The sequence below is a fragment of the Bombyx mori genome, chromosome 11, assembly GCF_030269925.1.
Source record: "Bombyx mori chromosome 11, ASM3026992v2".
In the NCBI taxonomy this organism is placed as follows: domain Eukaryota; kingdom Metazoa; phylum Arthropoda; class Insecta; order Lepidoptera; family Bombycidae; genus Bombyx; species Bombyx mori.
In genome coordinates, this window is record NC_085117.1 from 10656807 (window position 1) to 10676714 (window position 19908).

The window sequence follows — 19908 nt, forward strand, 5'->3', positions numbered from 1 at the left end:
ATATTTGTATAAAGAACGTTTCGCAATGTTCGAGAAACAGCAGTAACATTTTTATTGTTCTCATTCGAATGCAGATGTAACATATGTAAAATATGTACATGTGTATGTATGCAAATAATATGTGTTGCGTATTTTTGGAATGGAAACAAATTTTTTGGTGTTACATTTAACTACAAAACTGAGTTAAATTTAATTTACAAAGAAATATATAATTTATATACGACTGACTCGGCGGCAGTGTTGTTAGCATCCTAGACTGTTGCGCCGAGGGTCGTGGATTCGATTCCCATATCGGACAAACATTGTGTGATGCACAGGTTTGTTTGCTCTTTGTCTGGGTGCTTATTATCTATATATGTAAACATTTAAACATATATATTAAGGATGTTTATCATTTTCTGGTAAACATAAGACAGGGAATTCTAAATTGGGACCGCGCCTGGTTTGTTCCCAGTTATTATTAGTTATTATATATTTGTAAATTGTTGAAGCGAGCAAATTTATCGAAACAAACTGAGCGGACGTAATTCATTTCCTGTGTTAATGCATATATTTTTTTCGCAGCACGATTATAATTTAGACGTAATAAACAATTGAATGTATGCGTTTTCTAATAATTTAGCCACTGCATAGTTATGTTTGTCGGTACTGTTAGCATTTAATACGAGGTGGTCCATAAGGTTTTTTTATTTTATTGCTTGAATGGGTGGCCGAGCTGACAGTCCACCTGGTGTTAAATGGTTACTGGAACACATAGACATCTACAACGTAAATGCCCCGACCCACCTTGAGATATGAGTTTTAAGGTCTCAATAAAGTTACAACGGCTGCCCCGCCCTTCAAACCGAAACGCATTACTGCTTCACGGCAAATAGGCGGGGTTGTGGTACCTAGCGGACTTACAAGAGGTCCTACCACCAGTGATTACGCAAATTATAATTTTGCGGGTTTGGTTTTTATTACACGATGTTATTCCTTCACCGTGGAAGTAAATCGTGAACTTTTGTTAAGCACGTATTTCGTACGTAAAATTGGTACCCGCCTGCGGGATTCGATCACTGGTGCATCACTACATATGCACCGGGCGTCTTATCCTTTAGGGCACGACGCCATTAAGTTGTAATGTTACATTAAACTGACAAAATTAACCGTTTGGCAGGGTCGCCTTGTAATGTTGTACTTTGGGAGGTGTTAAAGGAAAACGTCTTCTTGCGTGTACTCCATGTTTAATAATCATCTTAATCCTAGTTTACGATTATGAAGAAGCCTATGTTTCTGGGTGGTCCGCCTTATTAGGGGGACATGCGAGATTACACCTATTAATTATGTTATATACTAAATGCTATGGTAATACTATGCTATGCTATAATGTATAAGTATACACATTTCAAAGTTTTCCCATTTAATACGTGGTAATAAGGTCGTTCGTTCCCTCGGCGACTAATGCTTAGTTTCTTTGTGTATACACTACACCTCTGCGTATTTAACTAGACTCTTATTGTTTTCTTGTTCGTAGCGTTCGTGATCTATAGCTTCTTGTCCCTGTGCTACGAGTACCTCGGGGGCGAAGGGAACATAATGTCGGAGTTGCGCGGGCGGCCGGTGCGCGCGTCCTGCGTCAACGGCACGTGTTGCCTGGCAGGAGCAACGTACACGATCGGCTTCCTCCGTTTCTGCAAGCAGGCAACCCTACAGTTCTGCCTCATAAAGCCGCTCTGCGCTTTCGTCATCATTTTCTTGCAGGTGATTTTATCTTCTTTTTTTATTTATTGCTTAGATGGATGGACGAGCTCACAGCCCACCTGGTGTTAAGTGGTTGCCAGCCCGTAGACATCCACAACGTAAATGCGCCACCCATCTTGAGATATAAGTTCTAAGGTCTCGAGTATAGTTACAACGGCTGCCCCACCCTTCAAACCGAAACGCATTACTGCTGCGCGGCAGAAATAGGCAGGGGTGGTGGTACTCACTCGCGCGGACTCGCAAGAGGTCCTACCACCAGTAATGACGCAAATTATAATTTTGCGGGTTTGATTTTTATTTCACGATGTTATTCCTTCACCGTGGAAGTCAATCGTGAACCTTTGTTGAGTACGTATTTCATTAGAAAAATTGGTACCCGCCTGAGATTCGAACACCAGTGCATCGCTCAACACGAATGCACCGGACATCTTATCCGTTAGGCCACGACGACTTCAAAATCTATACTATCTATACTAATATATAAATCTACAGAGATTTTTACGGATGTTCCGTTATAACTACTGAACCATGCATCCGATTGACTTGAAACTTGGTATCCATGTAGAAAATACATGTACTTAATGGATAGGCTAATATTTATATGAGTGTTGGACTCCTTACGCCAGTTGCGGGGGCGTTAATTATGAGAATCTTTGTGGGGGTGAGAAATAATAATGTTAATTTTAAATGCCCATCGAAGCGGACGGGTACTGTATAGTACTCATATAAAAAAAAAACAATTACATTTCAGTTTCGTCGACTCTGATCTCTAAGCATTTTCTATTATGTTATTCATGTATGTACGTACATTGGAACCAAAACGTGGACTTACCAAACATTTCAACTATTTTGAAAGCAACTGCTCAACTGTGCCCGATTTTGTTGATGTCCATGTTTATTAAGGACCACTTCCCGTCAGATGGGCTGATTGTTCGTCTTCGAAAACAACATAAAAAAATAATGGAATCGTAGAAAACAAGAACACCATTATCAGTAGAACGATGTCGATAAAGCACTTTAATTGCGGAGATAAACTTTGGTTAGTCACGTACGTGATTAATGTTGGGTTTTTTTGTTTCTATATTCTGTACATACAAACAAACGTTCTGCGTTACGAATTTCTAAGAATGTAACTGGTTTACGAATTCAAATTTCGAATTAAAAACAGATTCAACACCAATAACTTCGTGTATAGAGTTCTTCTTCTTCTTCTTTTCAGTCGGACACTCTTCTCAGAGTGGTCGTGGTTGCGTTGACGCTGTATGTGCAGTAGTTAGGTCGCCCATGGTCCCGACAACCGCCCTCCAGGCAATGCGCTTCCAGGTCTGGCGGTATAACGAGTTATAGAAGGAGAAAAAACCCATCTTAACACAAACATATCTTGTAGTATAGGACGCAGTTACGAATTCGGTGATCCCGAACGAATCAATTGAAACACTTTTATTTTATTTTTTATCCTACCTATTCTAGTAACCCCCAGGGGTCATAGATTCACAGAACTAGTAGATGAGCACACGGGGCCCTAACCTGACGCCATTGAATCAGGTTCAATTACAACACTACGGCTTATTTGTTTTTGATGTTGTACTGGCGGGGGGAAGGGTCTTGTAAGCCCCCGCAGGTAAGTAGAACCACCGTCCGGTCATTTCTGAGCGAAGCTTAGGAATTGGGCTGAACGGCTGGAATAGCCGTTAGACAATATATTGAGACTTCTATCACATGTCTGAAGGTGGGCGAGGTTTTTTTTTTATTGCTTAGATGGGTGGACGAGCTCACAGCCCACCTGGTGTTAAGTGGTGTTAAGCGGTGGACTGTGAGCTCATTCAATATTTTGAACAGTGAACATTTGCTTATTGTATATGTTTTCTATCTCACTCTAAACCGGCCACTAAAAAGAGATGAACAATCGGTCCAGTGTAGTTGCTAATAGTCTTTAGGGCTGAATTAATAGTTTGTACTCGAGAGGTCAAGACCTCCGGAGCAATTCGCGTCGGAAACTTGCGGTACCGAAGCAGATGCCCAGTCCGGGTTATGGGCATTTTTGTTACGCGTAATGAATTTTAGTTTTATGGCCAGTTAACCTAGTTAATTTTTTTTTAAATCACTAATGCGCTCCGATTTAAACCGTGACGGGTGTAGTTTGAAACGTGACTGAATCGATTTCGAAGCAAAACTCTGTATTTACCGATTTGAGGGGTGACATTTTTTTCTGCCTATTCTAGTAGCCTCGGGGGCTATTAGAATAGTTAGGGATGGGATGGGATAGCCGTTATTGAAACTTAGGGTTGTGTTATTATCGCCTGTTCCACAAAAAATAATTAAAAACGTATCACGTGTTACCAATATACAATAGATATGTGATAAAATCGAAAAAAATACTTGAGTGTGACAATTACAAATTATATATCAAACCATCGCTTTTAGCGAGTGTCGTAAAAATATTTCGTTCGATAATTTGTGACTGCGTTCGTCGAGCATTGTGGTCGTAAATCATATCGCAAGCCCGCCAGAGTATTTATTTATTTAGCTGTACAAACAAAGTGATCTATATATATATAAAAATGAATTGCTGTTCGTTAGTCTCGCTAAAACTCGAGAAAGGCTGGACCGATTTGGCTAATTTTGGTCTTAAATTATTTGTGGAAGTCCAGAGAAGGATTAAAAGGTAGATAAATATGAAAATGCTCGGAATTCAATAAAAATAACAATTTTGTTTTTCCTTTGATGTGTCCCCCGTCGGACGGATTCCTTTTGTTTGTTTTGAGTTTATTTTATACAAAAGCTTAGGACCTTTATTTTATCGATTGAGGCACTACGAAGTCTGCCGGGTCAGCTAGTCATCAATAAATAGCATTGACAAATTGACAAGAGGTACATGACAGATGTCACCTCAATTAAAATAATAGGTGGCAATAGGTGCAATCGACAATGCAGTAGTCGACATCTTGAAATTAGTGTAAAAATGAGTAGATACCATCATCCTGCCTATTCGTTACGAATCATTAGTTCTTGTATTATGAATTGGTCAACCGCCATGCAATACAATTGCGATTCTCAGAACTGACGTGGGTGGACAACAATTTGTACTAAGCACAATAAAGTAAGGAGGTGGATGTACTCAATTACCCAGTCGTATTGTTTTAAAGTGCAATGTAGGCGGTGCTTATGAAACAGGACTATTGTGAGAAGGAAAGAGCGTTGACCGACTTGTTCATCGGCTGTCTTCAGTTGCTTTAGTTCTGTGGGCGATTACCTTTTTTTTGACGACTCTTCGGACGTGACTGCGTCAAAATTTACTTGCGGGTTTTTTTTTAAGAGATTTTATGACCTCGTAACTGAGACCTTTAAGTCATGTCTTATTTTAATTTATATTCATATTTTTATGAAAAATGATATTAAGGAGTGAAATGAAATGAAATGATTAATTTGAGACATTAATCAACTGGGATGAAATTAAATGAAATGAAATGGGATGAAATATAATCTCAGTAAAATGGTGGTCATTTACTAAGATTTTTTCAGTGGACTTTTTGAAGGATCCTGAGAAGTTACGTCCAGCGGCTTTGTGTCATTTTCCCACATTTGTGCACTTTCACAGATATTAAAAAGTTAATAAACCACCATTATTACACATTTAAACCCGAAGAAACACTAGACAAAATAAAACAAATCACACAACTTCACTCCTCGCGTTCCCGCCAAAAAGTCCTACTTGCGGGAAATTCTATTGTGTCATAGATTAAATATGTGACGTTCTGGATCATAGGATTTATAGGTAATACGTAACCTTTTGCCTGTGATGTTTATGATTATGGTAACCACGTAAACCAAATGGGTCGTGAATTTGTTTGTTCGTTAAAAAAAAGTTATATGTTTGTATTACAGGCTTTCGGGCATTACCACGACGGTGACTGGAGTCCCAACGGCGGCTACATTTACATAACGATCATCAATAATTTCTCCGTGAGCTTGGCACTCTACGGCCTGTTCCTCTTCCTCGGAGCCACCAGGGAGATGCTGAAGCCTTTCGATCCAGTTCTGAAGTTCTTCACCGTTAAATCTGTCATCTTCCTTTCGTTCTGGCAAGGTGAGTTCCGTGTAGTGCATTTGAGCGTTTGAAATGTCTCGACCTGTTCGAATCGTAATATACGTATTGGATTGATTTATTTAAAATATATGAAGTCGTCGTGGCCTAAAGGATAAGACGTCCGGTGCATTCGTATGAAGCGATGAGACCTTAGAACTTGTATCTCAAGGTGGGTGGCGCATTTACCTCGTAGATGTCTATAGGCAAAAAAAAAATTGGATCTGATGCATCCGTAAAGACGTGTTGTTTGACTGTGTTTACAGGCGTCGCCCTGGCCATACTCGAGAAGGCGCAAGTGATCTCCCCGATACTGGACGCGAGCAACGTTCCCACGACGGCCGGTACTGTGTCGGCCGGCTACCAGAACTTCCTGATCTGCATCGAGATGTGCGCCGCGGCGGTGGCGCTGCGGTACGCGTTCCCGGCCGCCGTGTACGTGCACTCGCACCGCGACCCGCACCGCTCCCTCACCATGCAGTCGATCTCCAGCAGCCTCAAGGTACGCTCTTCAGAAACCTTCACATGACAATCTTGCCAGTCAAACCGTAGCGGCTTTTTTTTTAAATTTTTATTGTTCCCCTTTAAAAGATCTAAAAAAAGTCCGCGACAGCATATGTCTATATGTTAAGGTTGGCTCACTATAACGTTTTTTTATGCTAACCAAATTTGCTCTAAAATAAAGCATTATTTGTGAAGGTATTTTTATGAAGATGATATTAATCCCTATCCAAATAAATATGTTATTCATTACAAGTATTTAATTTTAAAGAAATTTACCCACGCGGTTTTAATGAGTATCTCGTTATGAGTATTTTAATGAGTATAAGAAGATATCGCAGTTTTAAAATAACATCGCAGCAAAATAATGATCTAGCGCGTAATATTGATATACAAGGCGCCGGAACAATCGATTCAAGCATTCTCGAGAAATCGGTGAACATACATAGATAAAAAATGGTGGTCGAACTGATAGCCTCGTCTTTTGAAGTCGGTTAAAAAGCGTGATTTTAGTACCTTAAATAGCTCTTTGACATTCTATTATTCAAAAATATTTTCACTTTCTACGTAACTGAAGTCACCGGTAAAATTTAGCGTTATGCCAAAGTAACTGTTCCACGCGGACGAAGTCGCGGGCAAAACCTAGTAGATATATATGTCGTTCAAAGGAAAATATACGAACACGATATGTTTCTTTGAAATTTTCAGGAGACAATGAATCCCAAGGACATAATGACGGACGCCTTCCACAATTTCCATCCGCAGTACCAGCAGTACACCCAGTACAGCTCCGGTAAGAAACACGTTTACGATCATTTGTATTATGTCATTTAGCGCATGACGCCTTCATATAAGCCTGTGTATGTATTTTATTTGCGTAATGTAATCGATAGTTTTTTTTTACTCTACCTAATCGTTGGTAGTCTAAGAGGTATAACTACGCGGGGACTGGTACGTTAGCTCACAAGGCTCTCGAACCCGAGATGATCTTGCTAACACTAGCCCTAGCAAGAGCAATATCGATAATAGTGATGCGACGTCATTTGAAAACATATTTCGTCTTGATACACTATTTGATTTGCACAGATAAATAATAAAGTGGGTAATTTCGTTATTGAAAATAGAAATTTAAAAATGGAATTCGAAAGCATGAAACAGAAAATCATGAGGGTATTTTGTGATTATTATTGTTTAAAGTTAAACATCCATCTTTCGAACGCAACCGCAAATCCATAATAAAATCGTAAATGGGAATAGAAAATGCAATAGATCGGAAAAAATTATATTTTTTTTTGTTTTCATTTCCTTTCAGATGTTACTTCTCACCTGCCTTATGAGAAACTATAAAAACCGCCATAGCTGTGCATGAAACGCATTGTCGTGTTCTCTGATAAATACATTTCGCAATAAATAAATAATTAAAAAAAACATCTAATTTAACATCCGAGCATGGAAACGCCACTAACATTATTTACGTGTACCTTATTATCGTTTAGGTGTGCTTTTTATTTGGCTGATTTAATTACGTTATTTCCTTATTTGTTGTGCTTAAAAAGCAAGCGCGAGTTACGTTTTGTTCACACGAACGTTTCCTCCCTGCATCGAAACCCCATAGTAAATATTTAATTAAATACATATATATCGTATCTACTACTACTGCCGTGCCCTCCTTTATACTCTGATAAAATAATAATATGCGTTTAAAACAAATAAAATTAAAACGTACAGATATAAATTACATTATGAGGATATATAGTTTAAAATATATATACATCATTTCAATATAAAAAAAAACAAATATGCCATTCACTCTCGACAGCAGTGTAATGAAAACTTTAGTTCCATCTCATTCTCTCGCAGGCGGTTTATACGTTTGTCTCTTTTTATTGTTCGCTTTTCGAATGTCATTTCCGTTTAATGAAGTTTCAAATCACAACGATGCTAAAATGTTTTTACTGAAGAAAAAAAATTGAAATCAGTCCACTTTTGGAGGATAAGGGAACACGAAATGTCGAATTTCACGGAAATTTTCAAACCGACCTGTGCTAGTCCTTTTCGTGCTCTTTTCGTTGAAGTTTGAAGGAAGTGACAGCAATGTTATTTAAATTTACCCGTGTTTTTTTTTTTCTTAATTCCTTCGGCACCCGAGTTACCTGTTAAAAGTTTTAATAAACAATATTTTTTAATTTGATTTGTGATTATATGCACTTCCTAATTAATAGCGTTTTATAAGTGAACAGGGTTGACAACCTCATTCGCATTGTCATTGTTGCTAACGAAAACGAAAAAGTCAACAGCATAATTGTTTCATTAGTAAGCTAGTTTTAATTTCATCTCATATGTTTTTTTTATAATTTCATTAAAATTAAGTCTTACCCCAAAAAAAGAGAATTATCTGAAAATTATTTCAACGCTTAAAAAAAAATATTTTTATTAAAAAAAAAAGGTTTAAAAACACGATTTTTTTTACTTAAATTCTTGATCTAGATTATATTATTATTACTAAAAGAAATACGAATTTCAAGTGCTCGGTATTTAACGAAATCGATTTTGAATTAGTACTTTATAAATAACAGGTATTTGGCTAGTCCGTAATCGCACTATATAGTGTTTAAAAAAACATTTGTATAAAACACAAATTACACACTTTGTTTGATATTGCCGCACTAATAATTCGGACTACTAATTGCCATATTTGTTACCTTATCTTTTTTATATTTATCTGTTATCAACTTATTAATATAAATCTGATAGAACAGGTCGATGTCTCTCTTGTTTTAGACTAAATAAAGGAAGACGACATCTTTTGGTGATTCCTTCACTAATGAAATAGATTTTTAGTTTTAATAGCTCACGGTTTTCATCGATTTAAAGTATTCTAGTTCACTGGTTTTAAAATTATCTACGTCTTTCTTATTTCATGATGAATTGTAAGTCAATCAATAAATATTAAAACAAAAGGCTATAAATCTAATCAAATGATTGATCTATCATAGTATCGATCAGGTGCAAGCGTACATATAATGTGCAGGCAATAGAACCTTCAATATTTAAAACAGGCCATAAAATATTAAAAAAATATATTCAATAATAAATTTGAGACATTTTTTGTGTAAAGTGCGCGCTTTAAACTTTTGGGTTTACCATATAAAACGATTTCTTTCTGTGATTTTTTTTTCTTTTTCTATGGTTACTGGATAAAATCCTTTAATTGAAAATTTAGAATAGAATTTAATAAACACGACCTCTTACGTGGCTGTCTGGCCATTCATTATGTGTTGCCATACCAAAAAGTGGTATATACATATTCGAAATAAAATTATCTTAACATAGCTTTGTAAAATCCGCTTTTATATTAAATGTCTATAAAACCAAACATTTTCTTTTTAATTTAGAAATTTTAAGATTTTTTTTATATTTTAGTTGTATTTTTTTCATTTAATTATAGATAGGTTAAGTTTGGTATATTATAGTCGGCGTTTCTACCACAATTTTATTAAAACTGTAATTTGCCACCCGTTAATTAATAAACTCTCTTCATAAATAGTATTTTATTTAGTTAAATACATTCAATGTTTTACAAATTAGATATACAGTAAAGTTGGCGTTCAACGGAGTGCAATGAGGTAAGAAATATATTTATTAAAAACACTTACATTTTAATTCAGCAGGTAAAGTTTATCTGTGACTTTGGAAAGTATTCGTAATATCAAGAAAATCGTAATAAAACATAATAAGTGCAATTTTAATTTGTCAGTGTTTTTAATAAAATGTACGATCTGAAAAAAAAAGCTTCCAATAATATGAGTAGATAGTCGGGATATTTGGCTTCTTTTTGACATTAATTTGCTTGCATGTATCATGTCACTAAAACCATGGTATGTTTTACGTGTTGTTGCATGCTGTTATACTGATATAAACACTAGTTTCTAGTAATAAATAATGTACTTTTTGTTTGGGAGTAGTTCAGTTACACACAATGTTTAATCTTTGGCCACCTTACTGGTTTATGGGTAGACGAACTGCCCATTGACTCAATACGACTTGATCTTAAGATAGGAGGTCGAAATCTCAATTTGTATTCGAATAACTGATATATATCCTTACTTTTTCTACAATTAAAACACAATCATATTTACTTACATACATTCTGATGCTACAACATTTGAGGTTACAGAAAATACAGAAATACTAATTTTCATAATTTTGTAAAATTTTAAGTATAAATCTACGAGTAATTCATACCACAATAAAATTTGCACAAACAAACACTGCTTTTTGGAACTAAAACATTAAAATTTATTAAAACACAAGCAAATTTATAATAAAATATCAACACATTTTTAAGTTTTGATTCACTAAAAATAGATAAAGCAGAAACGCACGTCACAGTAAATTTGCATTATTGAATTATAAGGTGGTGGTGCTGGTTACAAATTTAAATTAAATGGATTACATTTAAATGTTTCTCGGTTGTGGATTTTTAACGTATGTGCGAGTGTTAAATATAACTAATACTGTGCTCAGATAAACCAAACTCCGTAAATCGGAATGTAGGTCTTAGTTATTTGGTGAGCTGGTGTTTAATATTTATAATTTATGGGCTGATGTACGCAAGAAGATTTTTTCGGATACAAGCAGGCGGGAATATCAATTAAAAACTAAGATTAGTCTTGCCGGAAACGAACATTACATACGAGTTTCAATTGAAATACGTCTAGTTTCATTGTCGTATTGATTGTCGCCGGCAGTGGCGGATTTACCCTAAGGCCCGGTAGGCCCAGGCCTAGGGCGGTCAGATATAGGAGCGGCCCCAATCGTGTCAAAGAACTTATTATAACGTATGGCGGGCGGACTGCACTGCATGGTGCAATCGATACCGCATAAACCTATTTTTTTTTCCTAAACTTCTAAATCTATTTAGATAAAAGTTGGCAATGAAGTAATTTCATTATGTAGTCTATATGATGAATGCTGAGAAAGGGGCGGCTGATGGCTGGTGCCTATGGCGGCCGAGACTGCAAATCCGCCACTGGTCGCCGGACCTATACGAGTTTTTTTTGTAACTTGTAACTGTTGATGTTAACCAAGCCTAAAATATAAATGGTAATCCCGCCACTTGTATTCGATTATTTTTTTCTTATGTGAATCAGCCCTAAGCCGAGTTTTGTGATATGATAGTAATGCGCGGTCACACGGAATCCGGTAAGCGTGGGGAGGAAGGAGCGGCTCTGGCTCCTCGCCCGCCGCCCCAGCGCGTCGCTACCATCTGCCACGCCACCAATTACCACGAGAAGACTACGCTGCTCAGCTCCGATGACGAATTTCAGTGAATAAACGAAGATAAGTCCCATGTTAAACTTGAGACTTATAGATCACCCAATTCTATGCAAAAGTTTATTTTTTTTAATTTAAATAACATTTTTATTAGATCTAATATATAAAATTCTCGTGTCACAGTTTTCGTTGCCATACTCCTCCGAAACGGCTTGACCGATTTTGATGAAATTTTTTGTGCTTATCCGGTATCTATGAGAATCGGCCAACATCTATTTTTCATCCCCTAAATGTTAGGGGTAGTCCACCCCTAAATTTTATTTTTTATTTTTTAGACAAAATTTTTAATTTCTATTTTTTTATGATACAGCATACAAAAATACATACAACTCTAAATTTGCACCCCTCTACGATCAACCCTTATTTTTTATTTGCTAATTAAAAACTAAATTTTTTGCAAGATTTTTGTTTTTATTTTGTCATGACTTAGAATAAAAAATTTCATATTGCTCTGAAATTTTCACCCCTGTACGATCAACCCCTATTTTTTATTTGTTAATTATAAATTTTAAATTTTTTGGTAAGATTTTATTTTTTATTTTGTCACGATTTAAAATAAAAAAATATATATTACTCTCAATTTTCACTCTTATACGATCAACCCCTATTTTTCCATCCCGATTTTTATTTTTTTTATTCTATGCACAGATCCGCAATAAGGTTGCAAGATGGCAATCAAATATTATAACTGTAGTACGATAAATTCTTATTCAGAGTTTATAATTTCAAGTTCCTTTAATTATGATTTTTTTTAAATTCAATTTGATCTCCTGCCCTCGCCGGTCGACTACTGATCAACTATCAATCGATCAGTTATCCCCGCCAGGTGTCACCACTCATCCAGCAAACATCACGTAGTAGGGATGAGGACGAAGCCGGTCTCCTGTCTTACTCACTATACATTTTTCAGCCATGTTTCTTTGGTTTTATTTGTGTATCAATAGTATGTTAAATAGGTCTGAGAATCAGCTACTATCTATATTTCATACCTCTAAGTGATAAGGGTTGTTCACCCCAAACATATTTTTTTTTTCGATAAAGGTTTTTGGTTATAATGAGGTATAGTCCCCGGCACGTAACTTGGCAAGAGTCGCTAGATGCGCAGAAGTCGTTTTTTAGGTCTCTTTTGTTGTCAAGCGGGACGCGGGGAAAGACGAAGCACCGTTCCGAGCGCGCATTGGTGAGTCAGTCGACCCTCACCTCCCGCACCGCGTCCACGTTCCGTTCGCTCCCGGTTACACATGCGCCTACTAAAGTTGTAGGAACCCTTTGTTTATATTGAGTTTTTGTTACGAGTTGTTATTATTGTTTTAAATTTAGTTTTTGTTACGAGTCTTATTGTTTTAAATTTGTTTGCAATGGCAGGACCAAATACCAATGACCATAATTATAGTCGATTCAGTCATTGAGCGTTTTATTACTTACGCCAGTGACGACAGCGACTCTTCGTTATGTTGACGATGAGGAGCCAACTCCTTCCACCAGCTCAGGTGCTACCATAAATTTAATCCAAGGGGTAGCACTATTAGAAAAAGATAGTGACGACGGCGACACATAATTTTTTATATTAAGTATATTTTGTTAAATAAACTTTTTAACTTTTAATTGTATTTTATTTATAACACCTAATACACTTCACGAATTCCTCTCTTTTCTTTATCTTTCTTCTAAGCACACAGGCTTAAAAATAAATTATGGCAAATAAAAAATTTAATAAAATAAAATAAACATATATGCGGGTAATAAAAGTGACCATTTTTTTGTTGCAATGTACACTATGCGCGACCATTATCCCCACTACACCAAAACCTTGCCAACTTACGTGCCGCTTACTATATTATGTGGTTGAATGAGGTTTTTGAGAATTTTATATTTTAGACTAGAATTTCCCTAGAAATCTTATTTAAGGCAACACAACGTTTGCCGGGTCAGCTAGTCTTACTATAACATATGGTTGTGGAACAGCCCTCTCTTTTCTGTGAATTTTCTAAATACGAAATTAAATAAATAAAAGATCTTTTGTTGGTTTTTTACATGCAAAGTAAAATACTAGATCAACAAAAAATATATTATTTTTAATAAACATTCCTTTAAGGCATTGTTTTATGAAAATTAATTGTTCGTTTTTTTTTTCTTTTCTTGCCACTCAAATGTAATGTCTATGGTAGACTTATGATTTGACTTATTTATTTTAATGCCAAATGTTTGACCAAAATGTCCTTTGTACATTTCTGTAAGGAAGTGGTAACAAATGGTATAAAATATTATATACTAAAACTTTTGCGTTATATGAATAAAATAAATAATAAATAAACCAAATAATCATATTATTATACTAAAAAATTTACTTTACTAACATAGTTTTAATAAGAGTACTAATTTCTAAAAAAATGTATTTGCCCCTCTATAATTTCTAACTAGTTCATTCAATCACTTGTAAAATTTATAAATTAGATCAAATGTAATCTAAAGCTTATTTTCACCAAATCAGTACTAAACAGACTTTGATAATGACATGTAATGAGATGGTTTTATGCTTAAAGCTCAGCGTTACAAGACTTACAATGGAATAAAATGTTGCAAACTTAATGCATAACTCCTAATGGCATAAATGTTTTATATACATAAAAAAATAATCTAATACACATTGTGTTTAGAACATAGACAAGTTTTAGCAAGAAATAATAATCTATTTTGTTCTATAAAGCTACTGAGACATGCAAACCAAATGCATCCATTCAGTGTCAGATTAGCCAGTTTTAACGAATATGCACATGATTGTATGATGATGACAAGTATATAAACAATAAAATTCTACTAAGGTTGGTTAGATCAATACCACATGACGACTCTGGCGCATGAAGATAACTGTAAAAAAGTAAATTAATAAATAACTCTATTAATTTGTGTTAAGGATTGTATAATGTGTGTGTAGTTACCAAATATTTTGAGGTTTTTCTGTACAATCCTGTTATCATTTTCAGTAATCATGCCAAAAAATAATCTATTTTGTATAAATATCTTGTTACCAAGAAAATATTGTAATAACATAAAACAGGCTAGATTCCGCTTCGCCGTCCAGATGATGCCTATTCCTCGATTCTCATAAAATTAATGTAAAAAGATAACCAAGATAGCTTGTTTTGATCAAAATGAAAATTTTTGAAAATAAGAAATTTACAATTAGGTAGAATATAATATATTTTACTTCTCTTAAACAAAACATAATTTTTTTTAGATGATTTCTCTAAACTTGGTAAATTGGTAAGTTGCTAACATAAGGTATTTGTTTAAGTGATTTGGTGTGACTAAAATGTTGAACATCTTGTTTTATTAGATATTCAGACTATTTAGGTAAACTGTAAATACAAAGAGTATGTATAAACCTTTATTAAACTATAAGATGCTTTGTGGTCTCCTCTTTTCAGAAGCTAAAGTCTAAAAAACAATGGTAAACCTTCTATATCATACAGGATTCTCCTGTAGGTATTCAAATTAAATCCTACTAGGTTCTGTTAGATTCCTGAAGCGTCTTATAGAAAAGTTGTTGTAGTTCTACAGTAATACCCGTGGAAGCTACGTATTATCGTCAATAGAGAAAGTAAGTTTTATGTACAATTTTGTACATTTTTCTTACATCCAAATGATTAATTGGATTTTAAAGGTTTGTTCATTTGAAATCCATAATACAAAATTGATGTATGCATGAGGGTGCTAGGCTACGGAGTAACCGTGTGCTTAGTGAGAGTTTTTTAAGGTTCTCGATAGCGCTCTTGCCTATGTTTGCCGCTAGGGGCGCTGTTCCAACTGTATACAGAGTTAACTTTTACGCTATCGAGAACGTTAAAAAACTCGCACTAAGCACACTCATTAGAATGTTGTATTATTACTTTTTACTGTCGGGGTAATTATTTGTTGGTCTGCTGTAACGGGTAAGACATCCATAATAGTTTTTTAGGGTGATGCAATTGCATACGTAATACAAACGATCTCTGCTGTGAAGGAATAATCATTGAAATAAATGTGCGCCATGATGCTATGAAACCGTCTAATGTCAAAAAAAAATGGGACTTTACCTTTTGTTGGACAGTGACATTTACAAAATGCGGCAAAAAAGTAATAGTACTCAAAGGATTCAAAGATAATCAGATAAGTGTACTAGTAGTTGTGACTTAAATGAAAATTAAGTTCACAAAGTTATTAATCGCATTATCAGTTTTACTAAATTTACATTTGAAATTAAATGGCCATACCAATGCGATTGCGATTCTTCAATGATTTTTATTAGTAAAAATCGATCTGAAATGTTTAGCAGGTACATTCCTTGCGATGGTGTGACATCATGTTGGACTCTTTTAAATATGTATCGAATACCTTAATTATAATTAAATGATAAGCATATTTTATGATTGTTTCTTATCGACTAGTTTACCTATTATCGCTTCATAAAAAAGTTAGATTTTCTATTGTAATTAATACGCGTATTAAATTTAAAATCCTCGAGAACTAAAATACATTAACGATTACGATATAAAACTTATTTTATGACCAAAAATTTCAGATTTTTATTCCTTGGCCCTCAACAATAAAAAGGTAACGTGTTGAACGGGCAAACGGTTCTGACACTTCGGTCCTTGGGATCTTTTAAGTCAGCTGTCGGATACAGAAATCACAATTAAGTAAAATACCATAAAATTAAATAATTGTAAAAAAAAGTAGGTAATCAAATATTTAAATAATAAAAAGTATAAAATATGTAACAATTTTTAAAACTAAAACGATAATGTGTCTATATTTAGGTGTTTTAGAGTAGTACTTACTTTAGATGTCGATACTGCATATAAGCACGTATGTAGGTACATTTTGTTTGTATGATTGGCACGGGTCTTCGCTTCTTTTTAGTTATAACTCATTAGTTCGAATCGGAATAGATTGTACATTGGCGTTCCTCAGAGAGCCGGTTAATTGCACCTGGCTCATATATCACGCCTTGTCCGTTGCTCTTGATCCGATTGGACAAGTGAACTTTTCTTTTTATTAGAATTTGTGACGTCATTGTTGTTATGATAAGCAAAGTGGAGGGGAAGTGCTTTAAACGGTCCCATTATATGAAAGAAAAAAAAGTATTTTTGTAAAAGCTGAAGGGGCATTTAACATTAAACTTTTTGTCGAAATCATTAAATTTCAAAGAAAGTAATCATAGATATTTTAATACTTCAAACGTTTTAGCTCCCGTTTTAAGTATGTGTAAAGAAAATAATAAAAATGAAATAAAAACATGTGTTTCATTTCCCTGTATTGGAATTATTATTATTTTTGTTGCTTAGATTGGTGCACGAGTTCACAGCTCACCTGGTGTTAAGTGGTTACTGGAGCCCATAGACATCTACAACGTAAATGCGCCACCCACCTTGAGATATAAGTTCTAAGGTCTCAAGTATAGTTACAACGGCTGCCCCACCCTCAAACCGAAACGCATTACTGCTTCACGGCAGAAATAGGCAGGGTGTTGGTACCTACCCGTGCGTACTAACAAGAGGTCCTACCACCAGTAATTGTATTTAATGCACATTTTCTGCTTTAGATGAGTGAACGAGCGGTTAACCCGATGTTAAGTGGTTGCGGAACTCCTCAATATGAACGCTGCGACCTACTTTGTTGTCTTTTTGCATCCCCCGGATCCACTATAGGTGCATTTAAGTCCTTCAATCACTTGTCACCGTCCTCGTCAAACTTTTCGTCGTGGTCGGCGAACTAACCCTATAAAGACAGCCCATTAAGTTTCTCGCCGGATCTCCTCAGTGGCTCGCGATAGCGATACAGTGGAGATTCTACAAAGCACTCTTCTTGCTAGGACCTGTGTTACCAAGCTCTCTTAGGTTGAGGCCGCGAACTCACCTAACCCTGTGCACGTAGCTGGAATAGCCTCAGGCTACCAGCGAATCGGAAAAAAAAAACTTTGTTACGTTATTACGTACCTATAGTTTTTATAGGTAGTACACTGACTGTACACCCTATTACTATTCTGCTATTACTCATCTAAAACTATTGATATCAGCTCTAGTTCTGATTGAGAGAAAACTAAAGGTACCGGTAAAATGGGGCGATTAGGGATTGAGAGGCGAATCGGGAAAAAACCGGGAAAATCTTTCGACGCTCAATATAAGTTTTATATTCGTTGCAAAATCTTCCGTTTTTTGTAGTTTAATAGTAGAATGTTGAAAGTTCACAAAACAAATCTGAATATGCATGATAATAGCTGCTAACTTATAAAAAATCGCGTTTCAAATTAACTTCCTGTGGTGGTAATTATTTTAGTGCTAGAAACTTTGCTCTCTTTTATTTATTTGATAATAATAGAAGACGACTATGATTTATAAACGTTGTTTAGTGTTTGAACCAGCATATATATTAAAGGTAAGTCCCAGTTGTAATTGGTTTTAATGTATTTGATTAAATAAAAATACATGTAAAAATCTGTTGTTTTTGGGGATATTGGGGACGTCTTAGGTATAAATAACAACGAAAAAGGGGTCAATTGGGATGAGAATACGTGAAATGGAAACGACCTAAGTATAAATAGGTAGGGGAGACCGGGGCAAGATGAAGTTCGGGGCAGGACGGGAAATAAGCTTTTGTCCATGAATGGTAATCGTGTTCGGACCGGTAACGGCGCCATTTGCACGAAATTCAGACTGCGCAAGTGCGTCCGAGCAGAGTGAACGTGTAGGATCTCGTTTTTGCGTTGTATAGGAAAAAAACTGATTTTGCAAGTGTTTTTATCCGGTTTTTGGTTAAGAAACTGATGTGCAGACATGTAAGTACTTGAATTAATATAATGTTTTAATCCTCAGCGTGTTGTAGTACTATAACACTTTAAATTCAGATTAGATTTTTGCGCCGGTAAGATTTAAGATTAGAATTGCTTCAACTTATTTGAATACATGTGGGGCGGGGCACAATGATCGGGGCATAACGGAATACTATCCCGTTTTGCCCTTTCCTTGTGGTTTAAATAATTTCTTCTGTGTACCCACTTACCTATCGATAGTATTGCAACCTGGTTAAGCAAGCCTCCATAGGCTACGGTAACTGCTTTCCATCAGGCGAACTGTAAGCTTCTTTGCTGACTTAGTGGTATAAAAAAAAGTATAAGTACATATTAATGTAACTTCTACATAAGCAAGATATATCGTTGCTTTTCTCATTAGGTTTTTTCTCAGATACAATGGTTCGGAACTATAAACGAAAAACAGATCGTGGCAAATGGGACCCTGAAATTCTGGGTCTTATGGGTTCTTAATAACAGGAGGGGGCTTCCTCGAGCCTCTGCTACATATGATGTTCCGCCGCCGTGTAAGAAAAGCTCGTGATACTGTGGATGACGACACTGATTCCAGTAACTACTAAGTATGCAGGAAGCACGGTTAACCGGAAAATAAATTCGTGTAATAGCTTATCAGTTGGGTCAGCGAAATCATATAGATAGCCCACTTAATGAAGAAACCGACATGGCAGGAGAAGATTGGCGTAAAAAACGAATACACAAAGTTGGAAATAAGAAGATAAAAAGAACTGAAAACAAGCATCAAGCTAAAAGACTCGCCAAAAAAATCGAATTGGAATATAGTTCATCTTAATTGGAGGACGGTGACTGGGCCTGCATCTATTGTGGTTACTTATACTAAGAGTCAACCGAGGGTTGGGCTATCTGCAGTATTTGCCATGGTTGGGCATACGATTCCTGTGCCGAAGTAGATGAGAAGACGACGAGGCACACATTTGTGAACGCTGTCTGCCCGATTAAAATACGTACTCCTTTTGCCCCGTAGCATTTCCCATCTTACCCCGTCCATGGGGCAAGATGGGAAATTCGCCACATTATCGTTAATCATTATTTGTCAAAAAACTTCTGTGATTTTGCTTGATAAAATTATTAATTTTAAGAGACAAATGTATAAGTGTTACTTATTTTCTTAAAGAATTTAATTAAAGAGTATAATTGTCTTTGTACAGCGAGTTTTGTCTTAGCTATCTCATCTTGCCCCGGTCTCCCCTACAGGTTTGTAGGGTTGTCTATGTAGTTATAAAATATTTTTTAAATTTGTTGGTAAAAATCTGGTTTATTCGAAGCGAAATTGGGAATAAGTCTTTAGTTGAAATAGATAAGCAATTTAATATAAGTAAGTCGATTTTGCAGAGACATGTAACAAGATCAATGAAATCTCAAGGTGGACAAAAAT

At 35.6% G+C, this 19908-nt stretch overlaps 1 protein-coding gene across 3 annotated transcripts in view; it reads left to right on the top strand.

Annotated features, from left to right (window-relative positions):
* Positions 1–16942, top strand: part of LOC101735892 (transmembrane protein 184B) — a 37514-nt gene extending 20572 nt beyond the window's left edge. The window contains exons 4-9 of one of the 3 annotated variants that reach the window (XR_005245174.1): positions 1517–1743; positions 5629–5830; positions 6094–6329; positions 7037–7121; positions 11510–11760; positions 13602–16942. Coding sequence is in view for 2 of the 3 variants with exons in the window: in XM_004931492.5 (XP_004931549.1) it covers positions 1517–1743; positions 5629–5830; positions 6094–6329; positions 7037–7121; positions 11510–11661 (902 nt within the window). In the remaining variant the exon portion in view is untranslated. Of the gene's footprint in view, positions 1–1516; positions 1744–5628; positions 5831–6093; positions 6330–7036; positions 7122–7640; positions 9873–11509 lie in introns of those variants that run through there. The other 2 variants (XM_004931493.5, XM_004931492.5) reach the window with 2 other exon arrangements.
* Positions 16943–19908: the final 2966 nt, after the last annotated feature.